At 40.9% G+C, this 27677-nt stretch overlaps 1 protein-coding gene across 1 annotated transcript in view; it reads left to right on the top strand.

Moving 5' to 3' along the window:
• Positions 1-27677, top strand: part of LOC117501263 (dolichyl-diphosphooligosaccharide--protein glycosyltransferase subunit STT3B-like) — a 124723-nt gene that overhangs the window by 52118 nt on the left and 44928 nt on the right. The window contains 1 exon segment of the mRNA XM_034160103.1: positions 21309-21417. Coding sequence (XP_034015994.1) covers positions 21309-21417 — 109 coding nt within the window.

Below are 27677 nucleotides of genomic sequence, written 5' to 3'. Positions count from 1 at the left end.
CTAAAGTCCTTCAGACACTGGTGTTTCTGACCAACTGGGGCTCCATCACGACAGTGGAGAAGCCAGGCATTATTGACAGATTGACTGTCTGTAGAGTATAGTCCTCAAAACACAAGTATATCTGAGAGTGAGTGTTCCTATTTTATACCCCTATCTGGACAGTGTGCAGACATGCAATGCCTGATTATTAAAGCTGTGTAAATGCAATTCATTATTTTTAAACAATACATAAAATCATCCTAAAAGAACAAATATTTTAGTAAAGCAAGTCCTACCAAAATATAATAAACATGAGAAATATCAGAACTAGGACTGACACGATTCGAGTAATTCGATTACAAAAAATGTTCGAGGCAAATTCTTTGTCTCTAGGCTTCGTTTAAAGCTGTAGTACATATGCCAGGCCTGTATGTGTTGTCGTAACGCTTCCACAAAGACAATAGCGCTAATCAATGTAGCAAGCGATGCTACAAGTTTGCAAAGCCAAACGCTGAGTAAAATAAAGCCTTGTGAGAGAGAGGGTCTGCGCGGATCGTCTAAAACGGACTTATTGTGCATTTAAAGTGAAGCAGTGTGTATATATTTAAAAAAAAAAACATTTTGCTCCATTGGCCGTTCTCCACCTCCACAGATGAAGCGAAAGGACGCACACTTTAAATGAGTCATGTTTAATGATTAAAAAAAAAAAGGTTTAATTTCAGATTTGGTAAGAGTTTTTATCAACAGGCAGCTTTTGTGGAAACGCTGCAATCCACAGCCATTTTTCAAAGGCTGTGTTATTCGCCAAGTATCCACAGAAAACAAAGAATTTGACTTTGGTTTGCGCTACACTCTGTACGGCATGTATAAATATACACTAAACACTGAATAAATTACAGTAATAAAAAGTGCAAATGAAATATGCAATAAGAAGGAAAAAAGAATGCACACTGAACATTTCACAGACTGCCTGGGCTTATGGTTTGGCAAAGCTCTAAAACTCTTAATATGAAAAAATTAATAACCCGGCAAAACATAGAGAGGGAACACCCTAAACTTAAAAATCTGTGTGATGGCACAGCAACATTGTGCCACTGCTTTAGGGAGAGCCCTGCCACTACTGATATTGTTTAAAAACACAAAGGTACTTTTTATCCGATTACTCGATTAATTGATCAAATAATTGATAGAATATTCGATTCCAAAAATATTCGATAGCTGCAGCCCTAATCAGAACTTACCTCATGACCATTGTGTTTGTCTACGTAGGCTGCCATTTTGGAATTTGATGGACATATATCAATATAGTTTTGAATGCTGGCATGAAGTCACATGACCTGGTACTTCACCCATCCCCCTTAAGGTTTTCCCACAGTATGAAGTGCAGATACTTAATTCCCCCCCCACACAGTCTTCCAGATGTCTGTATCTTCCAGAAAACATTTAAGGGTTAAAGGACATGTCACACTGAAATCATAAAAATTTAGATTTAGGCTGTTAGTGACCATCCGGTGATCCACCGGGATTACTTTGTGCACCGTGACCGGTTTCAAAGTATGTCATTTGCAGCAAACAGCTACGGAGACTTCCGAAAACAAACTACTTGTGAATACTCGGGTGTTTCCGACAGGTGACTTACGTAGGTGTTAGGAGCGTCCCACTGTGCGCTTCAGTGGAATGTAGCTGCTAACGTTAAGAATGGAGGCACAGATAATTCCAAGTTTACACAAGTGTGATGTTGTGTTATGACGACTCATTTTTAAGTGATAACTGTTGATTTTGATGCGGTCACGGTAAAGGAGCAGCTGTGAGAAGGTTTTTTGTACCTGCGGCAATTAGTCAGAAACGCAGCCACGGCAATAGGTGTTGTATATAACTGATACTATATATATACAAATCAGTGTCCTCTGTTCCGCGGAACTTCGCGGAGGAAAATGGCACTCAAAGTGTAGCTGTTGCAACAGTTGTCGTAAAATAGGACTTGTTGGTTGCTGCGGCGATGGTGTGTTGCTCCTGCAAGATGCTTAAGCTAAACGTACCATATGGACATTGCAAAATTTTAGAGCTCTCAAGTTTTAAAAGAAGAATTTTGCAGCATGTCTGTGTCACGGAGCGACATCAGACAGAGCAAAGGTGGCAAGAAAGACAGTTTGAAAAAGTTTGATAAGGACAAGAATCTGTGGAATTGTCGCTGGCTTCATGAACACACCTGAAAGATAAATGGGAAAAGCGAACTGTGCCCTCAGGAATCACGGTAAGAATTTTTAAAGAATAAATCTTTGTGCTGTTCAAACAGGATTTTAGACAAGATTATGTGACTCTTTTTTTTATTAATCTAGACTTTCTTTCATTTAAAAAAAGACATTGTGGCTTTGAATGGATTTACAGGAATTTACACAAGAATGTAAATGAGTTTTTATTAATGTAGACTTTTTTCATGGGAAAGACACTGTGGATTAACAGGATTTGCACATTATGTGACTTTTTTACTATACGGTGTGTTATTGATATTTTACCCTGATTTTTCAAAATATCTACAAGCTTTAGTTGTGGTTTTTGAAATGCTTTAACATCTTTTCAGGTCTTCATGAAATTTCATGTAGTTTAGTTGTTCTGAGTTGATGCATAATTTGGTTAACAAAGGAAAATCATTTCAGGTCCTACTTCCATGTCATATTCTGTTATTTCAACATTATTATTGACAGTTCAAATAAAAGGTTGAGTCTGGGATCATTTAAATATGCACTTCTTTGAGATTTATTTATTTCTTCCAGGAGATGCTGAAAATGTATGTTGGATACAAAATTAATTTGGTTTCTGGGGCTCTGCAGGCCCTAGACCCCGGCTCGATCCCCTGCAAATTTCCTCGGATTTCACAATTTTCATTTCTCAGCCCTGCAAAAGCATGCGACATGTCCTTTAATACAGTCACACTGGTGCTGAACACGAGCTCAATTTAAATGCTTCAGGGCCTATTTTTCTTCCTGCACTGCTGCACATCTGTGCCATCTCTGATACATGATTGGCTTGAATCGTAACAAAGAAAACTGAGGTGTGCCTGGTTGCATACACCCCCCCCCCCCCCCCCCCCCAAAAAAAAACAAACCTGGATTCATTTCAGGTTGAAGATGGACTTAAAACTTACTGCCTGCTTTCTACAAGCAGTGGTACAGGAAAAAGTCTGTCATTCAAGAAGGGTGTGATTTTATTTTATTTTAATACAGAACAGTGCTCCATCACTTGCTTGCATCCAAGCACTCCACGGGTTCACTAGCCAACAAAGACCACAAAGTATGACGAAATAATGGCTTGACCCCCTTCCTCATCTTATTTGAACCGTACTGAAGACTTGTGGGTCCGTTTTAGAGGGTGTGAGAGTTACTGTGAGGGGCAAAATGCACCTGTTTGAACACCATTTAAGAGGCTGTGGTTGCTACTGCACTAAAGGTTGAAAGTCAAGAAATTGACAGACTCCATGGATGGAAAGCTCATGGCAGTTATTAAAAAGAAGGGTTGCTATATTGTCACTGATTATTTTTGAAATAAGTGTTATTTTTTTATTTATTTGTTATTCCTAGTCTAATAAATGAAAATACACAAGTGAGATAGGAAAAGTTTAGTTTTTCCATTTAGTTGCATAATTTTAGGACTGCAAATATAGATTATTTTCATAATCAAGTATTCTATTGATTTTTCTGGCGATTTATCGAGTATTTGGATAAAGAAATTAATTTAATTTCATTAATTTACTTAAGCTTAATTTAACAGTTATACCTGACAGAGAAAATGATGTCAGTTTAATGAACAACCAGTTCAACTCCTCTTAAAATAAACATTTCTATTGGCAGAGTTTGGTGGCATAACTTAAGTGGTACCTGTTTCTTTAAAGAAAGAAAAGGAGTCCATTTAAGTGACACTGGCATATTCTGGTTTAATTTTAAAGATGGCAAAAAAGATCACCAAAAAACTTAAAACATGTGGCCATATTGGGCCTGAAAGAAGTTTCTGTTGGAAGTACGAGGTCTGTCAGTAAAGTATAGGTCCTTTTTATTTTTTTCAAAAACTATATGGATTTCATTCATATGTTTTTACGTCAGACATGCTTGAACCCTCGTGCGCATGCGTGAGTTTTTCCACGCCCGTCGGTGACGTCATTCGCCTGTGAGCACTCCTTGTGGGAGGAGTCGTCCAGCCCCTCATCGGAATTCCCTTGTCTGAGAAGTTGCTGAGAGACTGGCGCTTTGTTTGATCAAAATTTTTTCAAAAACTGTGAGGCACATCCGAGTGGACACCATTCGAGAAATTCAGCTGGAAGTGTTGGCTTTTTTTAAATACTTAAAATACTTGAGAGGATTTAGTGCTGCTGTAATTGAGTGATGCAGAAGGTGGCAGCAATGCAGCAAGGATAAGGATGCCGGGTGCCATTGAACGCCACAGAAGAAGAGAGGGTATGTTTGTTTTATGTCACAAGAGCGTGAGGTCAGAGCACATTTCTGCATTCACAAAATGCCTCAAAAAACACAAAAAATTGCATAAAAGTACTTACTTTACTCATTTGTTGTCAGTCTAGCTAAATCATCAGACTCTGACCCACTGATTGGGCAGCTAATCTCGTTTCCTCAGTGGAGCGTGCGCGAGGGTGTGTTTGTTTAATATCATGGGAGCGCGTTTCTGCATTCACAGAATGCCTCAAAAAAAACCCACAAGTACTTACCGTGTTTTTCGGAATATAAGTCGCACTTTTTTACATGTTTTGGCCGGGGGTGCGATCTATACTCCAGAGCGACTTATAAATGAAAAATATACCGGTAGATTCTCAATTAATTTACCATAATAAAACAATTTTACGTGACAGAGTCGCTCTATGTTTTAAAATGGCCACCGGAGACGGAAATGCAATGTATCATGGGTACAGTAGTATGGCGGCCGCCCTATAGGTCACCCTGGTCGCCATAACCAATCAGAGAACAGAACACTGGACACGTATTCCTCACCTCACCCAGACAATGATTGTGAAACAGCGTGTGAAGCAGACGAACACGGTGCTTGCTGTTATTCCGGGAGGGCTAACAAAACAGCTTCAACCCTTGGATATCAGTGTGAGCAGAGTGTTTAAGTTGACTCTGAGAGCTGCGTGGGAGCACTGGGTGAGCGACGGCGGAGGATTAGCGTCTGCACTTGGAAGGAGCTGGTGTCGACACCACGGGGAGGTCATGAGCTGCGCAGGTAGGTGCTGCACGAACATCGGCAGCTGACACCTGGTGTGTACTATGGTCCACAGTGGGTAATATGTTAGAAAAGAACCGTTCAGTGATGGTGCGGGTTATGGTTTCCGCTCGCAATGTGGTCCGCAAAATACAAACATATCCGTAGGTAAAATGCAGCTCACAAGAGGGCGCTCAAGGCTTGTGTGACTGTTCCTGCAACTTAAATTCAAGGATTCAAAAGAATTTTATTGTCATATGCACAAAGGAACATGTTCCCTGATACAGTGAAATGTGATTACTGCATTTAACCCATCCTAATTGCCAGTTAGGAGCAGAAGTTGCCTTTAGGCGCCCGGGGACCAGCTCCAGATGTATATCCTGCCTTAGGTCAACAGCAGGGCTGAGCAAATGTTGACCGGCCTCATGACGACAGACGACACACACATAACACACACATAAGCTGGCCCAGTACATGAACACATATAAAAAGCACACACAAGCTAAAACTTGGGAAAGATAAACCTTCATCGCTGCTGCATTGAATCATGCAGCAGCAGTGCAGGAAAAAACCCATCAGCACAATGAACAATGATCACACACAACAACAGGACGAGAGACGACGACCGAGATTTGTAAGAGTCCAGTTATCAGACAGAACACCCGGAGTCCGCCTTTAGGCGCCATCAACGGCCTTGCTCGTCCATTCTGGAGGGAGGAGGGGCCCAGCCCTGAACAGTTCACTGTCCACAGTCAACGACAAAGCTGGAGAAGCCGAGGGCGGGGGAAGACTAGGGGAGTGAGGCATGAGCGTTGTTCTTCTCCAGGAGGGTTTTTATCACAGCAGCCTTGAAGTGCAGCTGTGTTTTGGGAAGCCGAATGAAAATCCAGATTAGCAGATGCCTGAAAGATTCCACAGTCTGAGACAGAGTGGCTTCCAATACATCTGAATTAGGAAAGGAGATGTGGTCATTACTGACGATCAGTGCGGTTTTCCAGTGCAGCCATCCTACTGGAGATGGTATCCAACGCACGGTTAACACCCGCCGACTGAGCTGACACTGCCCTTCCAATCGAATCAGTCACGTGGGGCAGCCTGGACGGGCCAATTATTGCTGCTTCCACTTTCTTAATTTTCCGGTAAACCAGCGCTATGCCCGCTCCACACAGCAGGAACCCGGTCACCACCATGCCAAATATATACACATCTTCGACGTCCTCCACAGACAGCGTGTAAAGGCACATGACCTGCCATTTCCTCCAATTGTCCATCACGTAACCCATCACGTGTCCCGGCAGGACAGGTCGGGTCCTCCGTTCCCGAGTGTCTTGTAGAAAAAATAGTGTCAATTGCGTTCAGAGACCACTTTAACAGATCCATTTTTGCTGTTTCCAGAAGAGCAAAGCTGGCAGCCTCACAGACAACACGCCACAGAAGCAGGAAAGATAAGGAGGGAGGGAGAAGAGAAAAATGCGACCGTCTCGGCCGAGAGCAAGGGGGCAAAAAAACTACCATAGAAAAATAAAAATTTCAACATTACTGATAACTTAACTGATAACATTTCATGTTAACATACCTGTATGTCCATGCGACTTATAGTCCAGTGCGACTTATTTATGGTTTATTTTTCTTTATAATGGATAAAGTGGCTGGTGCGACTTATACTCCTGTGCGACTTATAGTCCGGAAAATACGGTACATTCCTCATTTGTTGTCAGTCTGGGTAAATCATCGGACTAATCTTGTTTCCTCAGCGGAGTGTTCGCGAGACAAAAACAAACGTGTTTTTATCATGGCAAACTGGCAGAGTTATCTCCGACCACCATATAGCTCTGGCACAATATGAACTGAATAACGAATAATTTATAGATTCTTAACGATACCCATACCACTTGCAGTCACTGATCTAAATTAAATACTTTTGTGAACGTGACATTAACATTACCTGTTGGGTCCACTTGGCAGGCTTGATGCATACAGTGGATGTTTTCAGCTCAGGTGCTGTAGCATGGAAGAAGTGCTGTTATGGAAAGCTAATTCCGTTTTGCAGTACAAGCATTGTACTGTGTTTTGCTTTCGGTTTAATTGATAATGGTCCCACACTTTCGACAGTTTCTGATGTTTTCTCCGTGGGTTATTTTGTCCGTCTCCATTATGCATTCCGTGCTTGGCATACTGCACTCTGTGCATGTATCACACACAAAGTAGAGAATTAAACAGTCTCGAGGCAGAGAATTTTGTGTCAAAGCATTTTAGTAATCAAATTACCGTATTTTCCGGACTATAAGTCGCACTTTTTTTTACATGTTTGGCCGGGGGTGCGACCTATACTCCGGTGCGACTTATAAATGAAAAATATACCAGTAGGATCTCAATTAATTTACTGTAACAAAACAATTTTACGTGACAGAGTCGATCTATGTTTTAAAATGGCCACCAGAAAAGGAAATGCAATGTATCATGGACACTGTAGTATGGCGGCCGTCCTATAAGTCACGCTGGTCGCGGTAACCAATCAGAGAACAGAACGTTGGACGCGTATTCCTCACCTCACTCACAGCGTGTGAAGCTGACGAATACGGTGCTTGCTGTTATTCCGGCATGGCGAACAAAACAGTTTCAACCCTTGGATATCAGTGTGAGCAGAGTGTTTAAGTTGACGCTGAGAGCTGCGTGGGAGCACCGGGTGAGCGACGGCGGAGGATTAGTGTGTGCACTTGCAAGGAGCTGGCGTCGAAGATTGTGAATAGCGTTTGAAGCAGACGAACATGGTGTTTATTCCGGGACGGCTAACAAAACAGCTTCAACCCTTGGATATCAGTGTGAGCAGAGTTGACGCTGAGAGCTGCATGGGAGCACTGAGCGACGGCGGAGGATTAGCGTCTGCACTTGGAAGGAGCTGGATCGACAACGCTGGGTGGTCATGAGCTGCGCAGGTAGGTGCTGCATGGTTCGGCTCGCAATGTGGTCCGCAAAATACAAACATATCTGTAGGTAAAATGCAGCTCACGAGAGGGCACTCAAGGCTTGTGTGACTGTTCCTGCGACTTCTGACTACCATAGAAAAATAAAAATTTCAACGTTACTGATAACAAGACAACGGAGAAGGCCCGAAAAAATGTCACCAAAAAGAAAATCATACTCTGCAGATTGTAAGTTACGACTGGTGAAATATGCATCTGAAAACGGTAGCCGTCACAATATTATCATCTGAACTTTTCATGTTAAGTTAACATACCTGTATGTCCATGGGACTTATAGTCCAGTGCAACTTATTTATGGTTTATTTTTCTTTATAATGATAAAGTGGCTGGTGCGACTTATACTCCGGTGCGACTTATTTATGGTTTATTTTTCTTTATAATGGATAAAGTGGCTGGTGCGACTTATACTCCGGTGCGACTTATAGTCCGGAAATTATTTCAGGAATCATTTCAGCCCTAATAATTTTGCACAGTAATAATTCTCAGTGAATATACTGGTTGAGGATATACTGAATATACTGGTTTTGGCTTCCCTGAGGAAGCCAAAACTAACTTTTCTTTTGTTAAACATTCACTGAGAGCACTGTATTTCATCAACAATAAAATTACATTTTGTTGGAATTTTCACGATTGCATTGTCAACACACATTGTTTGGATCGATTTTGTTGTAAAGAAGGTAAGCTTTCTGCAGATATTTATATACTACTGTTTTAATCAGAATTGGTGATTATAAAATTTAAGGAACACTAAATCCAGGGTGCTGGGCCGGCCCACCGTGCTCTGGTTTTGAAGAATTAACAGGTACAGGACTGTGTAAGGAACAGCAGAAGCATATTATCTCGAGCTTTAATGATGTTCTACTGAATTCCTTATGTTGTAGAATTTCTTTCACTATCAGTAGTTTGTTACATTAGGATGGAAACCCATATGAATCTCTGTGCTGTTCTTTTGGGGCGGTTTGCAGCCGAGTGTGAAGCGTCTGGGATGAAAATCAGCACCTCCAAATCCGAGGCCATGGTTCTCGACCGGAAAAAGATGCTTTGCCCTCTTCAGGTCGGTGGAGTGTCCTTGCCTCAAGTGGAGGAGTTTAAGTATCTCGGGGTCTTGTTCACGAGTGAGGGACGGATGGAGCGTGAGATCGATAGACGAATCGGTGCAGCATCTGCAGTGATGCGGTCGCTGTATCAGACCGTCGTGGTGAAGAGAGAGCTGAGTAGGGGGGCAAAGCTCTCGATTTACTGATCGATCTACGTTCCGATCCTCACCTATGGTCATGAGATTTGGCTCATGACCGAAAGAACGAGATCACGAGTACAAGCGGCCGAGATGAGTTTCCTCTGCAGGGTGGCTGGGCGCTCCCTTAGAGATAGGATGAGGAGCTCGGAGTCGAGCCGCTACTCCTCCACGTCGAAAGGAGTCAGTTGAGGTGGCTTGGGCATCTTTTCCGGATGCCCCCTGGACGCCTCGCTGGAGAGGTGTTCTCGCTGGAGAGGTGTTCTGGGCACGTCCCATTGGGAGGAAGCCCCGGGGAAGACCCAGGACATGCTGGAGGGACTACATTTCTCGGCTGGCTTGGGAACTCCTTGGGGTTCCCCCAGAGGAGCTGGGGGAGGTGTGTGTGGATCGGGAGGTCTGGGCAGCTTTGCTTGAGCTGCTGCCCCCGTGACCCGACTCCGGATAAAGCGGAAGAAAATGGATGGATGGATGCTGTTCTTTTTTAAACGGTGAAGCCTTCAGAGATGGCCTTTTGAGCATGCCTTCAATAGACTTCAGCCTGTGATGTTTAGGCCTGTAATTATTGCTGCTGTTGTCCTCTGTGTTTTTGTTTGTGATATCTAATTGATTAGCTGCTCGTTATGACAGCAGAGCTTTTTGTGTGGCAGTAATTACACCTTATCTCCAGGATTTACTCCTGCCTGCTTGCTCTCCCAGAGCTTTTCCTGTCTTTTCCAGTTGATGGTAACAGTGGGTTTTGTTAAAAGTAAAGCGTGTACCCCAGAGGAATCTGTGGCTAAATGTGGAATGGAATGCTTTCATCTATTTCCTTTGATTCACACAGTGCAGTTTAAAATTCAGTGACTGCCTGCTGCCCTTCTTACCTTTTAAATAGACTCAAAGGACAAATCTTTCACTACGTTTGCGAAGTTCTTATATTAAAGAAGGCAAATCCATCATGTTGCATTGTCCTTCATACTGGGGCATGGACCACTTAACGGAATCTCTTCTTCTCCCTCCCAGCCAGTAGGCTTGTATTTTGGATGTTGGCTGTTGTGATAGTTGTGAAATTGTTTTTTATGTTTTTTTTCTTTTTCTTTCTTTCTTTCAGTTTTTACACAGGAATTCTCTCCTTTATACATTTCATCATCCATTGTTGGGCATTTTAGAAAATGTGTTACTTGTTTATCCTTCATTGATTCTTTCAGATCTGCATTCAGTTATAGACATGTTGGAGAGAACTCAGATATACAAGATCTATGTAATTTTAAAATGTGATGAGTTTACTTTGAACTCTTAATTAATTGATAGCATTTTTTATCTTACAGTTGAAGGTGATAATCATTGAGCATTTAATGAGAGGCAAAATTGTCTATTCTTGAACAGTGACCATAGAAACCAATAAATGGCATTTCTGCAAGTCAGACATGCACTATATTATCAGAGTATCATTGCAAACTATAAGAAGGTTCATAGTACTAGGATCAAATGTGTTTAAAGAAATGTCCTTTCCTGAACATTTGCTTAACAACACAAGTGGGGCTTTTTGCCAACCTCGAGGTACTCCATACATTATTACTGACAGTTCAGATGTGTTGTTATAAAGTACACAGTGCAGTCGACCTGATAAGTAAGATCTTGGCCATCAAAATATCTGATTAGCTCTGTCAAGGACTAGATTTAATTCTTTAACGGCAACACTTGGTCTGCATCTATAGCCACCAACAAGTCCGTCACTCCTAAAGTAACTCCTAAATCATCAGGAAAAAGCCAGGACATCTGCTTTCACAGACTATGGCATCTAATCTTTATAGGTGGATCTGAGTCTCAAACTATGCATGTTGCACTGAACTTAAATTATTAGTAATAATATTCACAGAAAAATCCTGACCACAAAGTGACCCTAGAACATATGGTAATTTAGCATTAACTTCTGCTAAGGCTGTGGGTCCAGTTTGAGTCACTGTTATACCATTTATTGGACAGGAAAGCATTGTTACAAATTTTAATCTGTGTACTTATTAGCAAGTTGATATCAGAGGGACTTTTATCTTTGTATTAGTTTGTTCATTTGCACACTGTCTGCATGATTAGGCTGTTTTGCTGTAATTGTAGTCTGCTTCATTTTGCTGTACCCACATACCCATTGAACTGAAAATGTTTTCCGTTAAATGGTTAATGCTTTGGTATTAAACCAATGCTTGTTTGGCTTCAGATTTCTTATCTTGCTTCTGTAATTACCAATCGATACAACCCATCTCCAGCTGGTTAATTGTATGCCAGATAACCACCACTGTATAGTCTTATTGAGCTCAGAAAGCACAGTTTAATGGTTTTGTCATTGATGGATTCTCCTTGCCTCAGCCTATGGTATTGCAGGTGCTGATAAACTCGGCCTAGTCTGTTATATAGCTTAGATTCTGCTCATTCACTTTGTCATTACAGTCTATTTTTGGGATGTTTAATTACGTTTTTCCTCCTTCTCACAAGCTTGTATTTTCACAGTATATTTTACCATTCTCTTTCTTCTCTATTTGCTTATAGGCAATGAATAATTATAGAAGAAAAAAATCTACATTGTAATGTAGATTAACCCAGCTGGCCTGCAGTTAATATTATTCTTGTGAAATTTGTTAAATTTCATTCTGCTTAGCTGCAAGGATAAATCATAAAGTTAAGTACAACCAAAAGCATACAGTATTTAACAACTAGTGATCATAGTACAACTGCGATTTGCATTAAGGTTTCTCAATCCCATTCGGCATGTATGGCTGTCATGGTTGATTAATTGTCTCAAGAGTCAGGCACATTAATAAAGTGGCTCATTTCTCCATCAGATGTGCTTTGATTGAGATAACACGAGTAAATCATCCTTGAATCATTATGTATTGTTGATCCTGCTAAAAGTATTATTCAGTGTCTCTTATCTGCCTATTGCTTGTTCGGCATCTTGCCCTCATGCTGTAGAAAATAGCCTAATTCCAGACTGAGTGTTCTATTACATCCACAAGGCATTGTAACTCTTCATCACTGTGATGGGTATTACCAGGTCGCTTTTATGCAGGTGTGAATAAGGGTCAGGGTATTTGTGAAAAGATAATTAGACTGTCATTGCAGTAGATCTGCTCCCTATAAATTTGATGTCAGAAAAGTGAAGAACTCATTGGCTAATTGCTCTGAAAGCACTTGAGAGTATTTTACAAATAACCAGCACATTACAAGATTGAGCACATTATGGTCCCCCTTTGCCTATGCTGCGAAAGTAAGAGACAGAATTGTCACTAAAGCTGAAATAGTTCTTCATTTATCATAAGTAGTTTGAGTAATAAAATCAAGACCAACGTGTGCCTTGTCGAATCACTTTCAGTCCAATTTTTCTAGATCTGAACAGTGGACCGTATTTGCCGACACACAATGTTTTTATGGGTTATGATAGAAAGATTAATGAAGCAATGTACAAACTTTTCATATACCTCGTCCAGCATGATTCTTAGTCCATTTGGATGTTTATTGACTTAGTGTTCATATTTTACTAAAATTCTGTCTTGATACATTGCCTCAATGGGGCTAACGTTAATTTGTGGTTGGTTTAAAAAATGGCAGCTGCAGTATGTTTGACATTTTGAATAAGTATGGCATTGCAACATACTGAACTACAGGGTGGCCAGTGGAACTGTAGATTATGCTACAGGTGTGGTCCGAGGTCTCTTTAAGTTTTAATATTATTTCTTTTGGCTGTGCAATTAATTTAGAAATGGCCTGGCTTTCAGCTCCTTTGTGTAGTCAGACTATAAGCTTAAATAAATGTATGCATCTGTTTCAGTAGAGTAGTGTTGCCTATTTACTAGATGTAAAAAAATAAATAAATAAATAAAAATTGGTAGAATAATTAATTGGAAAAACAATCAGTAGTTGTAGTGCTAATTGGCAAATTCTTATTTATACACTTCAGAAAGTTTCTTTTCTTCTAAAGATTCTGTTAACACATCTTAAGATAAAGATGCTTGGAAAAAGCCAAATGGGTTATGAATGGGTCCCACATTTTGTAAAATCTCTTAAAGACGTACTCCCCAAACCTGACATTCTCCATCATGTCCTTAATCTGTTGATTGAGTGATTTAGGGCTTACATTCTTCAATTATTGATAAATACTTAAATGGAGTTTTTTTTTTTTTTTTTCCTGATTTCATTCAGAATTGAATCGCTTTGCTTTTCTACTCTGACCTATTTGTGCAGTTCTTCACTCCAAGCAAATTTGTTGGTGCTGGTTTATGGGCATTTGTGTGTAATGGATAATCCCAATTAGAACAAGCGCATACTGATGTATACTTAAGCCCTCGACAAATCAATAGTAAGGCAATTATGTCTCTTTACCTGAAGGTGCCTTTTCATTTTTCATTTAGCCTTGCATATAGGCAGCAGTTAAGCTTTTGCACTAAACACAAGCTAGTATAGTCTTAGGTAAAAATGCCACTGGTAGTGTATACTTGTGTTCACATTGTCTTTATTTTCTCTCTTTACATGTCCAAAGTTTGACTCTCTCCAAAGCAGTTGTTTTATTTCGTATGTTAATGAATGCATAGAGTTGTACAGCTTACCACTGAAGGTTTTTGGAGTTCATTTAAAGTAAAGCCTCATTGAGCAGCACATTTAACTGTATGGAGATTTTGCGGGGAAAAATAAAGGTGTACTTCAGATGGAAATCATTTTCCATTGGTAGGCTAGAGGAATTTCTCATGATTCCAGTGCATAATACGTTATTTTAGGCCTTGTCCACACAGAAACGTAACTTTCCCTATACTGTCTTTTCCGTTGTCATATTCAAAACGTGTTCTGTAAACATGGCAGTGTTTGAAGAAATATCTGCATCCACATGGATCCAGTGAAGCCACCTGAAAACATTATAAAAAATTCTGGCCCGTATGTGGTGCTCTAATAATCTAACAACAAAAAACAGAGAAGACTACATGGAGCATACGTGTAACTGGTATAAAGAGCTAATCAGTGTAGCATCAGAAGCGAGAACTTTACAACGTGGCACACAGAGTAAATATAGTCTTTTAATCCGTCCTGTTGCGTTCTGTCAGCCACATTCATCACCACAGCCTGGCAAAAACTTCTTGTTCCTAAAGATGTTCCTCTGTGTTTTTTGGCACTGGATACATTTCTCAGCCTGATCTGAAGGAAACTGGCGCTTTGACATACCAACAAGAAGAAAAAGCTGAAAGTTTTCCTGCAGTTATTTTATTAGTCATACCGGCCCCAACGTTGACCACAACCATCCTTCATCTCTTCAGCATTCTGCTAGAGAAGAAAATAAATCCCATTCACGATCCACTAAGACAAATAAAACGCAAATGTCTGTTAAAATTACCCTGTTAGCAACATTTCATTCATTATGAGTGGCTGAGGTTAGAGAGGTGGGCTGTGACATTTCATAAAAGATCCATATTGCTTGTTCACATGAAGATACAAATCTGGCATTTTCAGATTTATCCACTCTGAGACCTGTTTTCCAAAGTAGCATTTTGGTCACCGAAATGCAAGTTCTGTGTGAACGGAATGTCTATACGATACAAAACTTTGCGGATACCTGCCATGGATACAGCTCGGCCCAGCCTCTGAACAGTCACTGAAAAAAGCTCCTCCCAGCAGGGTGATGTCCGTCACTCGATCTTCTGACATTCGTCTTCTGCTTTCGTCCAGACGTGTTGTTGCGAGCACGGTCTAAAAGGTCCTTGATAGCTGTGGCAGACACCCCGGTATGTCCATTAATGCATTCTTTCATTTGCAGGTTATCTATTCACCAAGTTTGAATGATGCTGGCTCATAAAACAAGGTGGCAGCTACACTTGTGCAGCCAGATAGTGAATCCAGTAGGGAGAAAAGCAATGATGACATCTAATTATGTAGACAGTCGAGAATAAGGCATCACTGGCTCATAAACAGGAATGGAGTCTACTGACTCGTGCTGATGATGAGGGCCCTCTCTCAGCGGGAAACTGGTAATCACTGGAACAGACCTTGATCAAAATAAATTATGATGCCTGCAGGGGTCCATGTGATCCAAAAGTGCATAATTCACCACTCCTAATTTACATTTTTTAGTTTCAGTTATTATCAAAGAAGCTATATCATAGTCCACGTTTCTCATCTTTCTAGCCTCCGAACTTGGACATGCATTTGATTTTTTTTTTTTTTTTTTTTTTTAATGCATAAAAAAACACGTGCTGCTGAGGTTGAAGCTTGCTCGTTAGTTGTCATCAGTGCTGCAGTAGCACCTGCAGCCATGTTCTGTGGCCTGGGACCAAATTGGCAGCATGCATTAAATTGCTAATGTGCCTGGCAGAGCTACATTATCTGTCTCATCAAAGTGACAAGGGCAATGGATAAAGCACTTAGCTGTGCTGTCCATGAGATCATTGGAAAATGGGTTTTGTGGCTATGGCTTGGCAGCTTGAAAAAGTTTCTTTTTCTTTCTCTGAATTTGCTTTCTTACTGCCCCACTGCTTTGACAACCTCTACAACAATGAAGCTGAAAAGGCTGGGCCAGCCCATTGGGTGTTGCTGTCCTGTGATAGATCTCTCGCAACTGGTTGCCTTCATGTCTCTGAATTTGGTAACGTTACAGTTCTGTACAGACCTCGGAATGTAAGAATATAGATTTGCAGAAGGAGCAATGATATTGTCTAGATGACCAAAGATAGAAGTTTATGTACTGAATGGAGGACTGGATGGGTTTTGGAAGAAAAGACTATGAGCTCTGTCTTGACTGCGGGTCTATACATGTGGCGCGGGTGGATTTAGGGCATGTCCACAGACATGTTGCTCTTTACAGAGCAGAAAACATTAGTGCAAACTAGATGCAAGGGGCTGAAGTAAGTAAAAGACACTCGTCTACATAAAAACACAGAACATATTATTATACGCTGTCAAGGCTAGGCTTAGGTATCGAGAACCAGTTTCTTTTTGGGTATTGTTAAGAATTATTCGATCCACCGATATCAAGTAGTCTTTTTGCTTAACGATTCCCTTATCGGTCCTTCAGAGCGGCTGTTATTTTTGAGGGTGTTTGTCGGGAAATTGATCATTTCTCTACGTTGATTGCAGACCGCTTCTGTAATCAACCGCTTCTGCAGTGCGACTCCGCTTTGAGGCATGAAGCAATGCTTCGATCTGCTGGCTCGTTGGTTCTTTGTTTTATTTTGCTTATCTTAATTTTTCCCTGCTAAAAAACCCTAAAGAGCATGTCAGTGAGTAATATACAGTGTTGCCACAGTTACTTTGAAAAAGGTAATCCAATTACTGATTACTCCTTGAAAAAGTAACTTAGTTACTTTACTGATTACTCAATTGTAAAAGTAACTAAGTTAGATTACTAGTTACTTTTTTAGTTACTTTTCCCAGCTGTCGACAACAACCCTCTGCCACCTCAACATGACAATGATACCTGTTTGTCAAAATTCACTTTATAGTCACCCTTTCTTGACTTCAATGAAAATAAATACTTGTTTTATAAAAGTAAAATAAAGACCTCTTTCTTGACCTCATATTTAACTGTTGACAGCACTGTAACAGTAAAACTTGCAATTTCGAACCTACATTTTTATAAATGTAACTATTAAATTCTAACATTTTCTAACATTTAAATTCTCTCTAAACATTTTACTTGTCGAAATTATTATTATTTAAGCAATATTAGTAGTTGTAGTAAAAAAAAACGGCTTCAAAACTGGACCTTTAATCTAGGGGTGTTGTGAGGGGGGCACATCCCTCCCCACGCCCCCATTCCATCTGGATTCGCCCCTGCTTTGGCGTTTGAGCACAAAGAATTGATTACATTTATTTATGCAGAAAACATGACCAGATTACAGGTAAGAAAGTTTTATTGCGTTTTCACATCATGTGGTCCTCAGAAAGAGAGTTTAGGTGCATTTGAGTGGAAAAATAGTGTTAGTTGTTGACGCGTCGCAGAGGATCAGCTGTTTTTAATGATACAGAGCGGCTCAGCTCAGAATTCTAAATAAAGGAGGAAAAAAGGTATAAAAATGTCTTTGTAAAGCTCAGTGCAGGTATGCTGATCACGGCGCTTTAAGAGGTGAGGACGAGTCGAGCAGCTGCCAAAAAAACGCGGACGAAAAGCTCACAGTTCACTTAAAGTGGGACGTTCAGTCGAACCCCGACCTCCTGCCCATGGACCAAGTTTAATGCTGCTATCGACCCACAATGAAAAATAATAGTAACGCACAGTGACATGGAGAAGTAACTTTAATCTGATTACTGATTTGGAAAGATTAACGCATTAGATTACTCGTTACTAAAAAAAGTGGTCAGATTAGAGTAAGATTAGAGTAAGATGCCGGTAACGCGTTATTAAGTAAACGCGTTACCGGCATCACTGGTAATATATACCTTTTATGTTAAACCAACGTGTTATGGCCTTTTGAAATAGTTGATAGATATGTTTTATAACTTAAAAACAGGACTGACGCTAACGTGTTAGCATGTCTATGGCGTTGTCAATGTTAAAGTTAGCATTAGCTGTTTGCATCTCAGCACGTTTGTGTGCATTTGTTTTCTGTATAATAATTATGGCTCAGTGTTTGTTGTAAAAGAGTCAAATGTGTTAAATTTTTAATTTTTTAATTTATTTTTATTTATATATTAATAATAATAGCAACAACAACAATAATAGTAATAACTCTTCAGAAGCGGCAAGTCCGCTTCTTAACCCCTCTCAAAGCCATTAAATATGTCAACCGTGAGTCACTTTTGTGTGGATTAAAGTCACTTCTTGCAGTCAAGAAATGAGAATCATCCTCTGTTCCACTGGCACAGCTCCAAATGCTGCCCGGCTCTCTGCTGCGGAATTAACTTCAAAGCGAATCGCCTCTTTAAATAAAATGACACATCTTTCCAAACGCTGTAATACAGACAATAAACTACAATCGACTAAAATGTTTTTTTTTCCTCCCAAAATGAGATGTCCTGCATTCTTTATGAATTACATCCTGGCGTGCTGCAAGAGCTCAGCTCAGATGTATGGAAAAGCATTCATGCAATAATGTCTGAAAGGAAATGCTTTTGACAAAAACTACAGATTTTGTTTATTTCTATTTATGTTCAGAGATCAAGGATCCAGTGACCAGTTTCATATTTATTTATTTTAAGACTCAGTAAAATGTTGTTGACATAGAAAACCTGTAAAGCCTACTTTTAGTACACAGAAAATTCACAAGCAGTATCGATAAGGGAATCGATAAGGAATCTGATCAATAAGCAGAATCGATACGGTCTCGATAAAATGTTATCAATACCCATCCGTAGTCAGGTCATGCCAAAGCAACAGTTACTGATATAACCCTAAATGTATAGCTATGTTAGGAAATCAGAATGCTGGAGGAAAAAAGACAAAAACTCCTTGTCTACATGTGAACACTGAAACAGAGTTTCTAATAAATTTCACCTTGGAAGAAGTTTTTACAGAAGTGCCATTTTTCTGTGACCTAAAATGTAGTTTGCATGTTGACGAAAGGGCCAAAATGCATAGAAATCTGCGTACATGGTAGAGTGCTGCGTTGTTGTGTTGCAGGTTGTTGCACAGTGTACTGATACATTATTGGCATTCTATGTTATAGTTTGATCAGTTGAAGTCTGTCCCCTTTGAAACAATACTCGGGCAAAATGTGAAGTGTTCCTGTGCAGCTTGTTTTAGAATTAAATGATGGTTAAAACAGTCTCTCATTTCTGAATGTGAATGGAGAATTGTGTAGTATTTATAGAGCTGTACACCTTAATGGCTTTTCAACTTGAAAAAAAAATCCCAATTAGGGAATAACTCTGTTGTGTCTGATTTGCGGATGTTCATGCTGGATTTTAAGGTCGCAAATTGAGTTTGCGATAGTAAATAACCGGTAAAATGGATATTTGCAACCATAATCCAGCATGAACGTCCACAAATCATCAGACAATTTATTCCCATTGTAATCCAATTCCATCGTTTGCACGGTTTATTTTTCTGTAAGTAATTTGGTCAACAATCGTTTTGAAAGGGTGTGGTCGGCTCGTCAAAGCTTACCATAGCAACAGCGTTTTCATGCCAAACTGGAAATTCTGTGAGCAGACCCACAGATTTCTCCATCTGATCAGTTGCATTGAGTTAAATCCACAGTAAATCCAGCAATTAATCCAGTTAAATCCATTAAATCCACGCATTTCGGCATCGTCGTCGCTGCACTAGTTTCTGTCGCTCTCAGCTGAGAGCGCCATTATTGACACCTGCGCAGCAATGCGGTCAGCGCACGGAGTTATACATCAAATGTGAAACAGTTGAATATTTGCAAGCGTCTACTCAATATTTTATGGTCTGAAATCTCACTTTTCACCAATCAGATTTGCGGAACAAATGTAATTGGATTAGAATATTAGGTTACTTTGAGCATGTTGAGCCTGACCATGTGACGGTTGGCTGATATTGTTATTCTTGATAAAATATGAATGAGCTTGCCTCTCTGGTGTGTTAAAAAGCTGATTATCCACTCAGCTGTTCAATTCAATTTATTTATACAATGCCAAATCACAACATACGTTACCCCAAGGTTTCTAACTTTACCCCACCCACTGAGCAAACACATTGGCGCAAATGGCCCTCAGGCATTTTTTGATTAAGGAAGAAACCTCAAAGACTCCAGACTCAGTGGGGTGTCCATCTGCTTTGGCCGTACACCAAAATAATAAATAAAGCAAAGCACAACAGAGTTGTCGCACATGTAAAGACAAAAAGACTCCGGCTAAGCAATCATACTCGTATAGAGTCTGGTGGACAACTTCCATATTATGAAGAGTAGAGCTGGCGTGTCAGCGATCAAAAGCCAGTTCAGTCATAATAGAAATATTCGCCAGCATTCATCCATTGGATGCTCCCAGAGGGCTTTTGCATGCTCCCATTTTACAGTTCCCCATAGATCTCACATGTTACAGGCTTGGAAGGATCTCAGAGGATTTAGGTGAATGGCTGATGTATGAACAGAAGGATCTATGAAGCTCCCATCAGGTTCTGGTCATTGGGTCAGACAGAAGCAGACCTCAATCAGCCCATATGTTTCTTTTTTGTTTGTTTTGTTTGTTTGTTTTTTTGCTGTCCTCTGTGTTATCTCTCTTTATTTGTGTCATCCAAACCACAGTCATCCTTTAGAGGTCTACTTTTTGACAAGGTCTTTTTTTTTTTTTAATGCACAAACAGTCTTAACATGAGGTAAGCTTTTCTCTGAACATGCCATAAAGCAACCAAATTTAATGAGCTGTGCAGGTGAAGAAGGTGACACTGGAAAATATACCAAACATTTCATCACTTCATCTTACTCGCTGACTGGTTCTCAGCCTGCTTGACTTGCCACAAGTACATTTTGAATCAAAGCTTGTTTGTAGTGATATCACATTTGTTTTTCTGCCTCCCCCCAACTCCCTCACCTCCTCCTAATACAAGACCCATTTGTTTCTGTCACCACAGTATGCAACTTGTTGCTGGCAAAAATTATGCGAAGAATAAGAAAGCTTTGTTGGGAAAAATGTCATAGTATTGTAAAATGTCTTCGGATTTTTTTTCTTCCTTTTTTTTTTTACCCAGAGCTGACTTGAGAGATGTTGGCATCAGCACAAAGACTCGCACATTGAATGGAGTCTTTCTCTTTCCGATTATAGCACGGCAAAATCTCTGCAGCTTAGCTATTCTGTCCACCTTCAGAATATCTGAAAATAAAATAGTCCATTCTTTGCCAAAGTTAAGTGGGTTTTCATCTGTCAATATCTATAAATGTATGGCAAGATGTAGCCTATAAATGGAAATGGATGTTCCTGCTTTGTGTGTGGTTATTTTTTGCCTTGCACTTAGCCAGCACTCTTGTTTCCCCTTTTCTTTGCTTCAGGTTCAACTACAGATCAACACACCATCTTACCACAAATGGCTTCTATGAGTTTCTCAACTGGTTTGATGAGCGAGCCTGGTACCCCTTGGGCAGGATTGTTGGTGGCACAGTAAGTTTGATCACATGGTTAACTGTTGCACATTGGGGGAATAATGCTCATTGCACACAAAAGGATGCTGTTAAGGCTTTAAATGCTGGTGATTCTTTTACTTAGCAGTAGTCTTCAGATTTAGCTTCAGGCAGCATTTTTTTTTTTTTAACAAGCAAGGCATAATTGAATGCTTAAATGTCAAGCTCATAAAGTTGTTTTATGCCAGTGGATTCTAACGCTTGCAAGAGCAACAACTTTGCAGTGGGAGGTGGTTCCAATTTTGAAAATGAGTTGGAGTTATGTGATGCAAGATTTGAGGTATAATTTATGCCTTTCAGCTTAGGCCGCAGAGCTGAAAAGGAGGCTATGACTGATTTGTTAAACATCAGATTTACTAGGAATGGTGTAGACAATACATAGAAATCATAGTTGCTGCGTAACGTGGCTTTGAGGTCACAATTGAGTACTTGTCCACACATTTTTGGTAGAGGTCGCCCGATATGGGATTTTTAATGGCTGATACTGATACAGATTCTAACAAGGTCTGGGGCCAATACTGATATTTGAGGCCAATATTTGTCTGGAGTAAAAAGTGTCAGAGGTGTCACATTTAGTACAGTCTTTTTTTTTTAAATTTAATTTATCCTTTGTTTTACCAAGTTGGTTCCATTGAGATAAGAATCTCTTTTAGAAGGAAGACCTGGACAATTTAAAGTTTCCAATCGACCTAACCGGCATGTCTTTAGATATGGGAGGAAGCCAGAGCACCCAGAGAGAACCCACACAAACACGGGGAGAACATGCAAACTCCACACAGAAAGACCTTGCTGGAGGGAACAGTGCTAACCGCTGTACCACCGTGCTGCCACACACTCATAATACAAACTTTATTCTAAATGTTTTGAGTATATGTTTAATTCACAGAATCTTTCAACATGACCTTTACACAAAAGTGGAAGGAGCTATAAATAACATTGTTATATGGCTACGACGGTACCCGCGCGCTGTTTGGCTGATTTCCACTCTGATATTTTCCCATATCAGACCATTGCCATGACACTCGGTCCGGATTGCATATCAGATTTGTGACTTTGTTTACAATTTTCACGGCACGAAATAAAACAAAACAAAAAGCGAACAAAGAAAATGAAGGAATAACCGCAAACGGAAGACCAACAAGATGAAAACACAGCTCTGAACAGTCAAGATTGAAAACTTCATTACAAACCAAAAGCTAAAAGTACAATTAGAAAACCCAAGTCAGACATGAACATACTCCATAAATATGTAAACCGCATTGGAAAAACACAAATTGAAAGCTTACCAGCTATCTGTTAGTAAGTTCCTCGAACAGGTCTGACTAGGAGCCCAACACCGTCACCAGCTTTCATACTCAGGCGATACTGGAAGGTCGTGTGTGTGTGTGTGTGTGTGTGTGTGTGTGTGTGTGTGTGTGTGGTGTGTGTGTGTGTGTGTGTGTGTGTGTGTGTGTGTAACCTTGCTTGCTCGGTATGTATGGAAAATATAAGACAGAGTTGTTGACGGTGCAGAAAAGACAGAGGTCTGATATTGAGGTCAGATACTGAGGTCTGATTCAAAACCTCAGTCTGTTGGTTGTCAACACCTTGGTCTGATATTTTCCTGTACAGACGGAGCAAGCGAGGTTAATAATTCGTTTGTTATTATGAAGTTGGACAAATGATTAAATATAGCCTACACAGCTCCAATCTGCACACTGCTATCTTCTTCTATTCCAGTCTGTGGAACAGCAGCCTTCAGCACTGACAAGCTGAACTTGTGATGTCTAACAAATCAAGTAGTGCTGTAGGAAGGCCTTTGCTCCAAACCAGAAAGCAGCGATTCATATTTTAAGAGGGGTATAGGCTAATGGCCCCTCAGTGCCTGAAGTCAGGGGCCATTGGGCTCAATATGATAGACCCTTCACACACATCAGGGAGCAGAATAAATTTAAGTACTTCAAGATTTGGAATGTTTTGTAATCTACTGTAAAGACACCAATGTGAAGCAATTTGTATCGTCTTATTGTCAGTGATTGTCTTGAACCTGGACTGATTTCATTTTCAAACCTGCTCTTCAAAGGATAAAACTTGGATGAAAACGTTGTGAATCATACTTTTTCACACTTTTTGGTTTCACAAAGTGAGGCTGTGTGAAAGACTGATCGTTAAGTTGCTCTGCTGCTTTAACGAGCGTTTAGCGCTGAAGTCCGCTGATCACACAAATGATCATGTGATCATTTGTATAAATGGTAAATGGACTGCATTTATTTAGTGTTTTTCCATCTGCATCAGACGCTCAAAGCACTTTAATAATGCCTCACATAATGCCTCACATTCACCCCGATGTCAGGGTGCTGCCATACAAGGTGCTCACTACACACCGGGAGCAATAGGGGCCCTTAGTGATTTTCCAGTCAGGCTGGATCTTCAAAGGATCTTCTGGTCTCAAGCCCAACGCCTTAGGGGGCTTTCACAGTGGCGTATTCGTAGAGCTGCTCATTACAGCGTATTCATCACAGAGAGAGAGAGAGAGCGATTTTATTTGAGGAGTCTGAGTCTCCTTAAAATAAAACCGCTTTCTCGCACGCTCTCCCTCTCTCTCTGTGTGTCTAGTCAGAGCTGTGACTCTTTAAAATAAACGCGCACGTCGCCGCATGTCGGTGCGCTCATCAAACGCTCTGATCGATCAGTCCTGATCAAAGCTGAAAAGTGCTGTGACTCTAAAATAAACTTGCACTTGCTGCAAAAATAAATAAATTAATAATAATGTTAAATGACTGTTTTTGAGCCGCACCACACCATGCAGTAGAGAACAGAGCGCACTTCCACAGAGGCAGAAAATAGTACTGAAACTAGTGCGGCATGGCACACGCGACTGTGTGCACATATTAAAACGCGAACACACGCAGCTGCAAGTATGAACGAACACTGTTAAAGGCTGAGTATGCGCGTATTTCGGGGCTTATTAAAATGAAACACAACGTTGCAATGAGCAGCTCTACGAATACGCCACTGTGAAAGGCCTCTTTAAACCACTATACCATCATCTCCCCCAACAGTTCCATGCACACTACTAACTTTTGTTTTCATGTGAAAATGAGTGAACTCTGCCTCCTCTCTTACTCACTCATTCACTCACTCACTCTCCTCTCTGCTTGCTCAGCTTCAAAGAAACACTGGTCTTTGCTGTTTACCTCTTGGAGCAAACATGGAGTTTTTTGGAACAAGAAGCCTTTAAATTATAAAGTAAACTGTTAATTTCCAAATGTAACAGCAGCTACAGGTGCATGAGGAGCTGTGGATTATTAATGAAGGATTTTGGTGGACTTATTTCTTTCACTCAGGTAGAGAGAGATGCTGTTTTCAGCTGTGATCTGAAGCTCCTCTCTGAGCTACCATACACAGCATTCTGTCCTCACAGAATGTTGAAGTTGCTGACTGGGGATCTCTTTTTAAAAAATTGACATTTGAAGGCGGAATTTGGCGACCAGTGCGTTGTTACACACCCATCGCTGCAAAAATAAGCGGTCATATCTGTATCGGCAATCCGCTACCCGCAAAAATGCTGAATATCGTGCAGGATAATTGGCCTGGCCAATAATCAGTAAACCCTAGTTTTTGGTACAGTGGAAACAAGGCAAAAGATATTAAACTACTGGTTTATCTTTAATTAAACAATTGACTTGTGGCTGGGGCATTTGCTTGATGGAACAGCACCCCTTTCGTCAGTTTTCCTGGTCAGTTCTTTTGATAGCCTCGTGTAACTGTCTCTCAGTAGGTTAGAATAGTACTGTCCATTTATGTTTGTCCCTTTTCAAGATAGTCCACGAACACGATGCCCTTGGCATCCCAGAAAACTGAAACCCATGACCTTCCCTGCAGACGAAACGACCTTGGCCTTCTTTGGAGGTGGTGACCTTGGGTGTTTCCACTGCATTGATTGTTCTTTTGTCTCTGGTTCAAAGTGGTGAACCCAACACTCATCCTGGGTAAGAAAAAGTTCCATGTAATTGGCTGGAATCCTCTTCAAAATTGCACCAAGTTGCCTTCGACATGACTAGCCTGGTGTGTTTCTGATCAGGCGTCAGAAGACGTGGCACCCACTGAGGCTGACACCTTTGACATTCCAAGTTCTTCATGCAGAATGTGTTCAATTCTCTCACGGATATTCCCACAGCATCTCTAGCTGATTAATCATTCGCTCGTTTGTCGTCCATCACCATTTCATGAACAAGGTCAATGTTTTTCTGGGTTGTGGCTGTTGCAGGCCGCCCAGACCTTGGGTCGTCTTCAAGGCTGTCTCTGGCCCTCTTAAAATTAGCTGCCCACTTCTGCACTGTAGATATGGAGGGAGCTTCATCCATAATGTAGCAACCAGATCCGCATGAATGTCCTTGGGCTTTAACCCCTTCTTATGCAGGTACTTAATCACATCGCGATGCCAGATTTGTCCATTTTTGCCGTTTCCCTCTACCACGAACTTTCAAACTTGGCTTATGAACCACAAACTACCTCACAACCTGGAAGAAAATAACAGTTAGTCATCAGAAGAGTTGAACTTAATGCATGCCAAGTTTTATTGAAATGGCATTTCTCCTTCTTGGTGAGCCTTAGAACTTTTCAGCCTACCCTCGTATGTGGGCATCCCCTTGGGTGTTGCTCAAGTCATAGGATTCTCAGCACTGAGCATTTGTATATGAAGTCTAATTTTTTCTCATTAAATGCAGGGGTGGTGGCCAAGTGATTAGTGCGCTTGGTTTCCCTGCATAAGGCTCCCAGTTCAAATCCCACCCCTGTCGCATTTCTCCATGCAAGGCGGAGTTGTGTCAGGAAGGGCATCCGGTGTAAAACTTGTGCCAAATCAACATGCAGATCCACCTTGGATCTGCTGTGGTGACCCCGAGTGCAAAAAAGGGAGCAGCCGAAGGGACTTATGGTGCGTTTACACCTAGGCAAGACGCGTTACGAATGTCATATTTGCGTCATTCTTGGCACATTCCTGACATTCTTAACGTGACTTAACGCATCTGAATAGGTTTCTTAATAGCGCATGTTGGTGTGTGATATTCGTGATTTTCGTGGAGCATGTTTTTGGCTGTCAAAAAAATCTTCCACGAATGTCATGAACCACCTCGTTTCGCCTAATGTCGTGGAGGTCGCAACTGAGCATGTTGATCCATCTTGATTAGTGGTAATCCTTAATAGAGCGTGACCGCGTTTTTCTCTGATGTGCGCACAATTGAACCCTGCTGCACCACATTCAGTTTCATTGCTGCAGTATGCTGAAGGACAATGACATCAAGTCGGCTAAAAGTTTTGTTCCAGTGCTCCTCAGCGAGCTCCTGCAGGTGTGCTGCTGCACCTGATGTTTAGGAAAACGAGTGAGACGAGAGCCGCATGAAGCCACACATCTGCCTGTCTCCATCTCCTCCTCCAAAAAACACTTCAATGTTTGCCAGCATAACCACCAAGCGTTGCCATCTCAGGTACGTGGCCGAGATCTGGATTGTGAACTGAAGCCAATATAGTGCTGCCCCGAAAGGATACTTAAAGGCGGAGCTTGTAGAAAGTTTGTCAAAATTGCGGAAGCCATCTATGTTTATTCTGGACTTTGTGTACCAGGGTTTTATTGACTGATTGAGTGGACTTTAAACTCCAGGATTGAGTAATTGCCCTTTGCATCCATAGAGGACTCATAAGAACTTTAATATTTCCACAAAGCCCAAAAGCGAAATGACACTATACCTGTTGCGAGTATTTTGTTTTAGCCACCCAGTTTGAAGCCTTTCTTCTATAAATGGTAATTGGAATGCATTTATGTAGCGCTTTTCCATCTGCATCAGACGCTCAAAACGCTTTACAAATAATGGTCTCACATTCACCCCAATGTGAGGGTGCTGCCATGCAAGGTACTCACTACACACCCGGGAGCAACTAGGGGATTAAGGACCTTGCCCACGGGCCGTTAGTGATTTTCCAGTCAGGCTCGGATTTGAACTGAGGATCCTCTGGTCTGAAGCCCAACGCTTTAACCACTAGACCATCACCTCCCCTTCTGGAACATGCAAAACCAAGCAAAGTTTACAAAATAATGCGCAAGGAAATGCCAGAGCAGACTTTCAACCAGCTGACTCAGTGATAGATCTGTGTTCAAGTCGAGCCTTTAACTGCTGCATGATAGGCTGAGGTTTGGCTGCAATTTTTAAATACAGAGGGGACTCCAAAATACTCAGCACTGGCTGTTAACAGACCAGCCTC

This window comes from Thalassophryne amazonica, chromosome 20, assembly GCF_902500255.1.
Source record: "Thalassophryne amazonica chromosome 20, fThaAma1.1, whole genome shotgun sequence".
Classification (NCBI taxonomy): domain Eukaryota; kingdom Metazoa; phylum Chordata; class Actinopteri; order Batrachoidiformes; family Batrachoididae; genus Thalassophryne; species Thalassophryne amazonica.
This window is presented reverse-complemented; position numbering and strand designations above follow the sequence as displayed.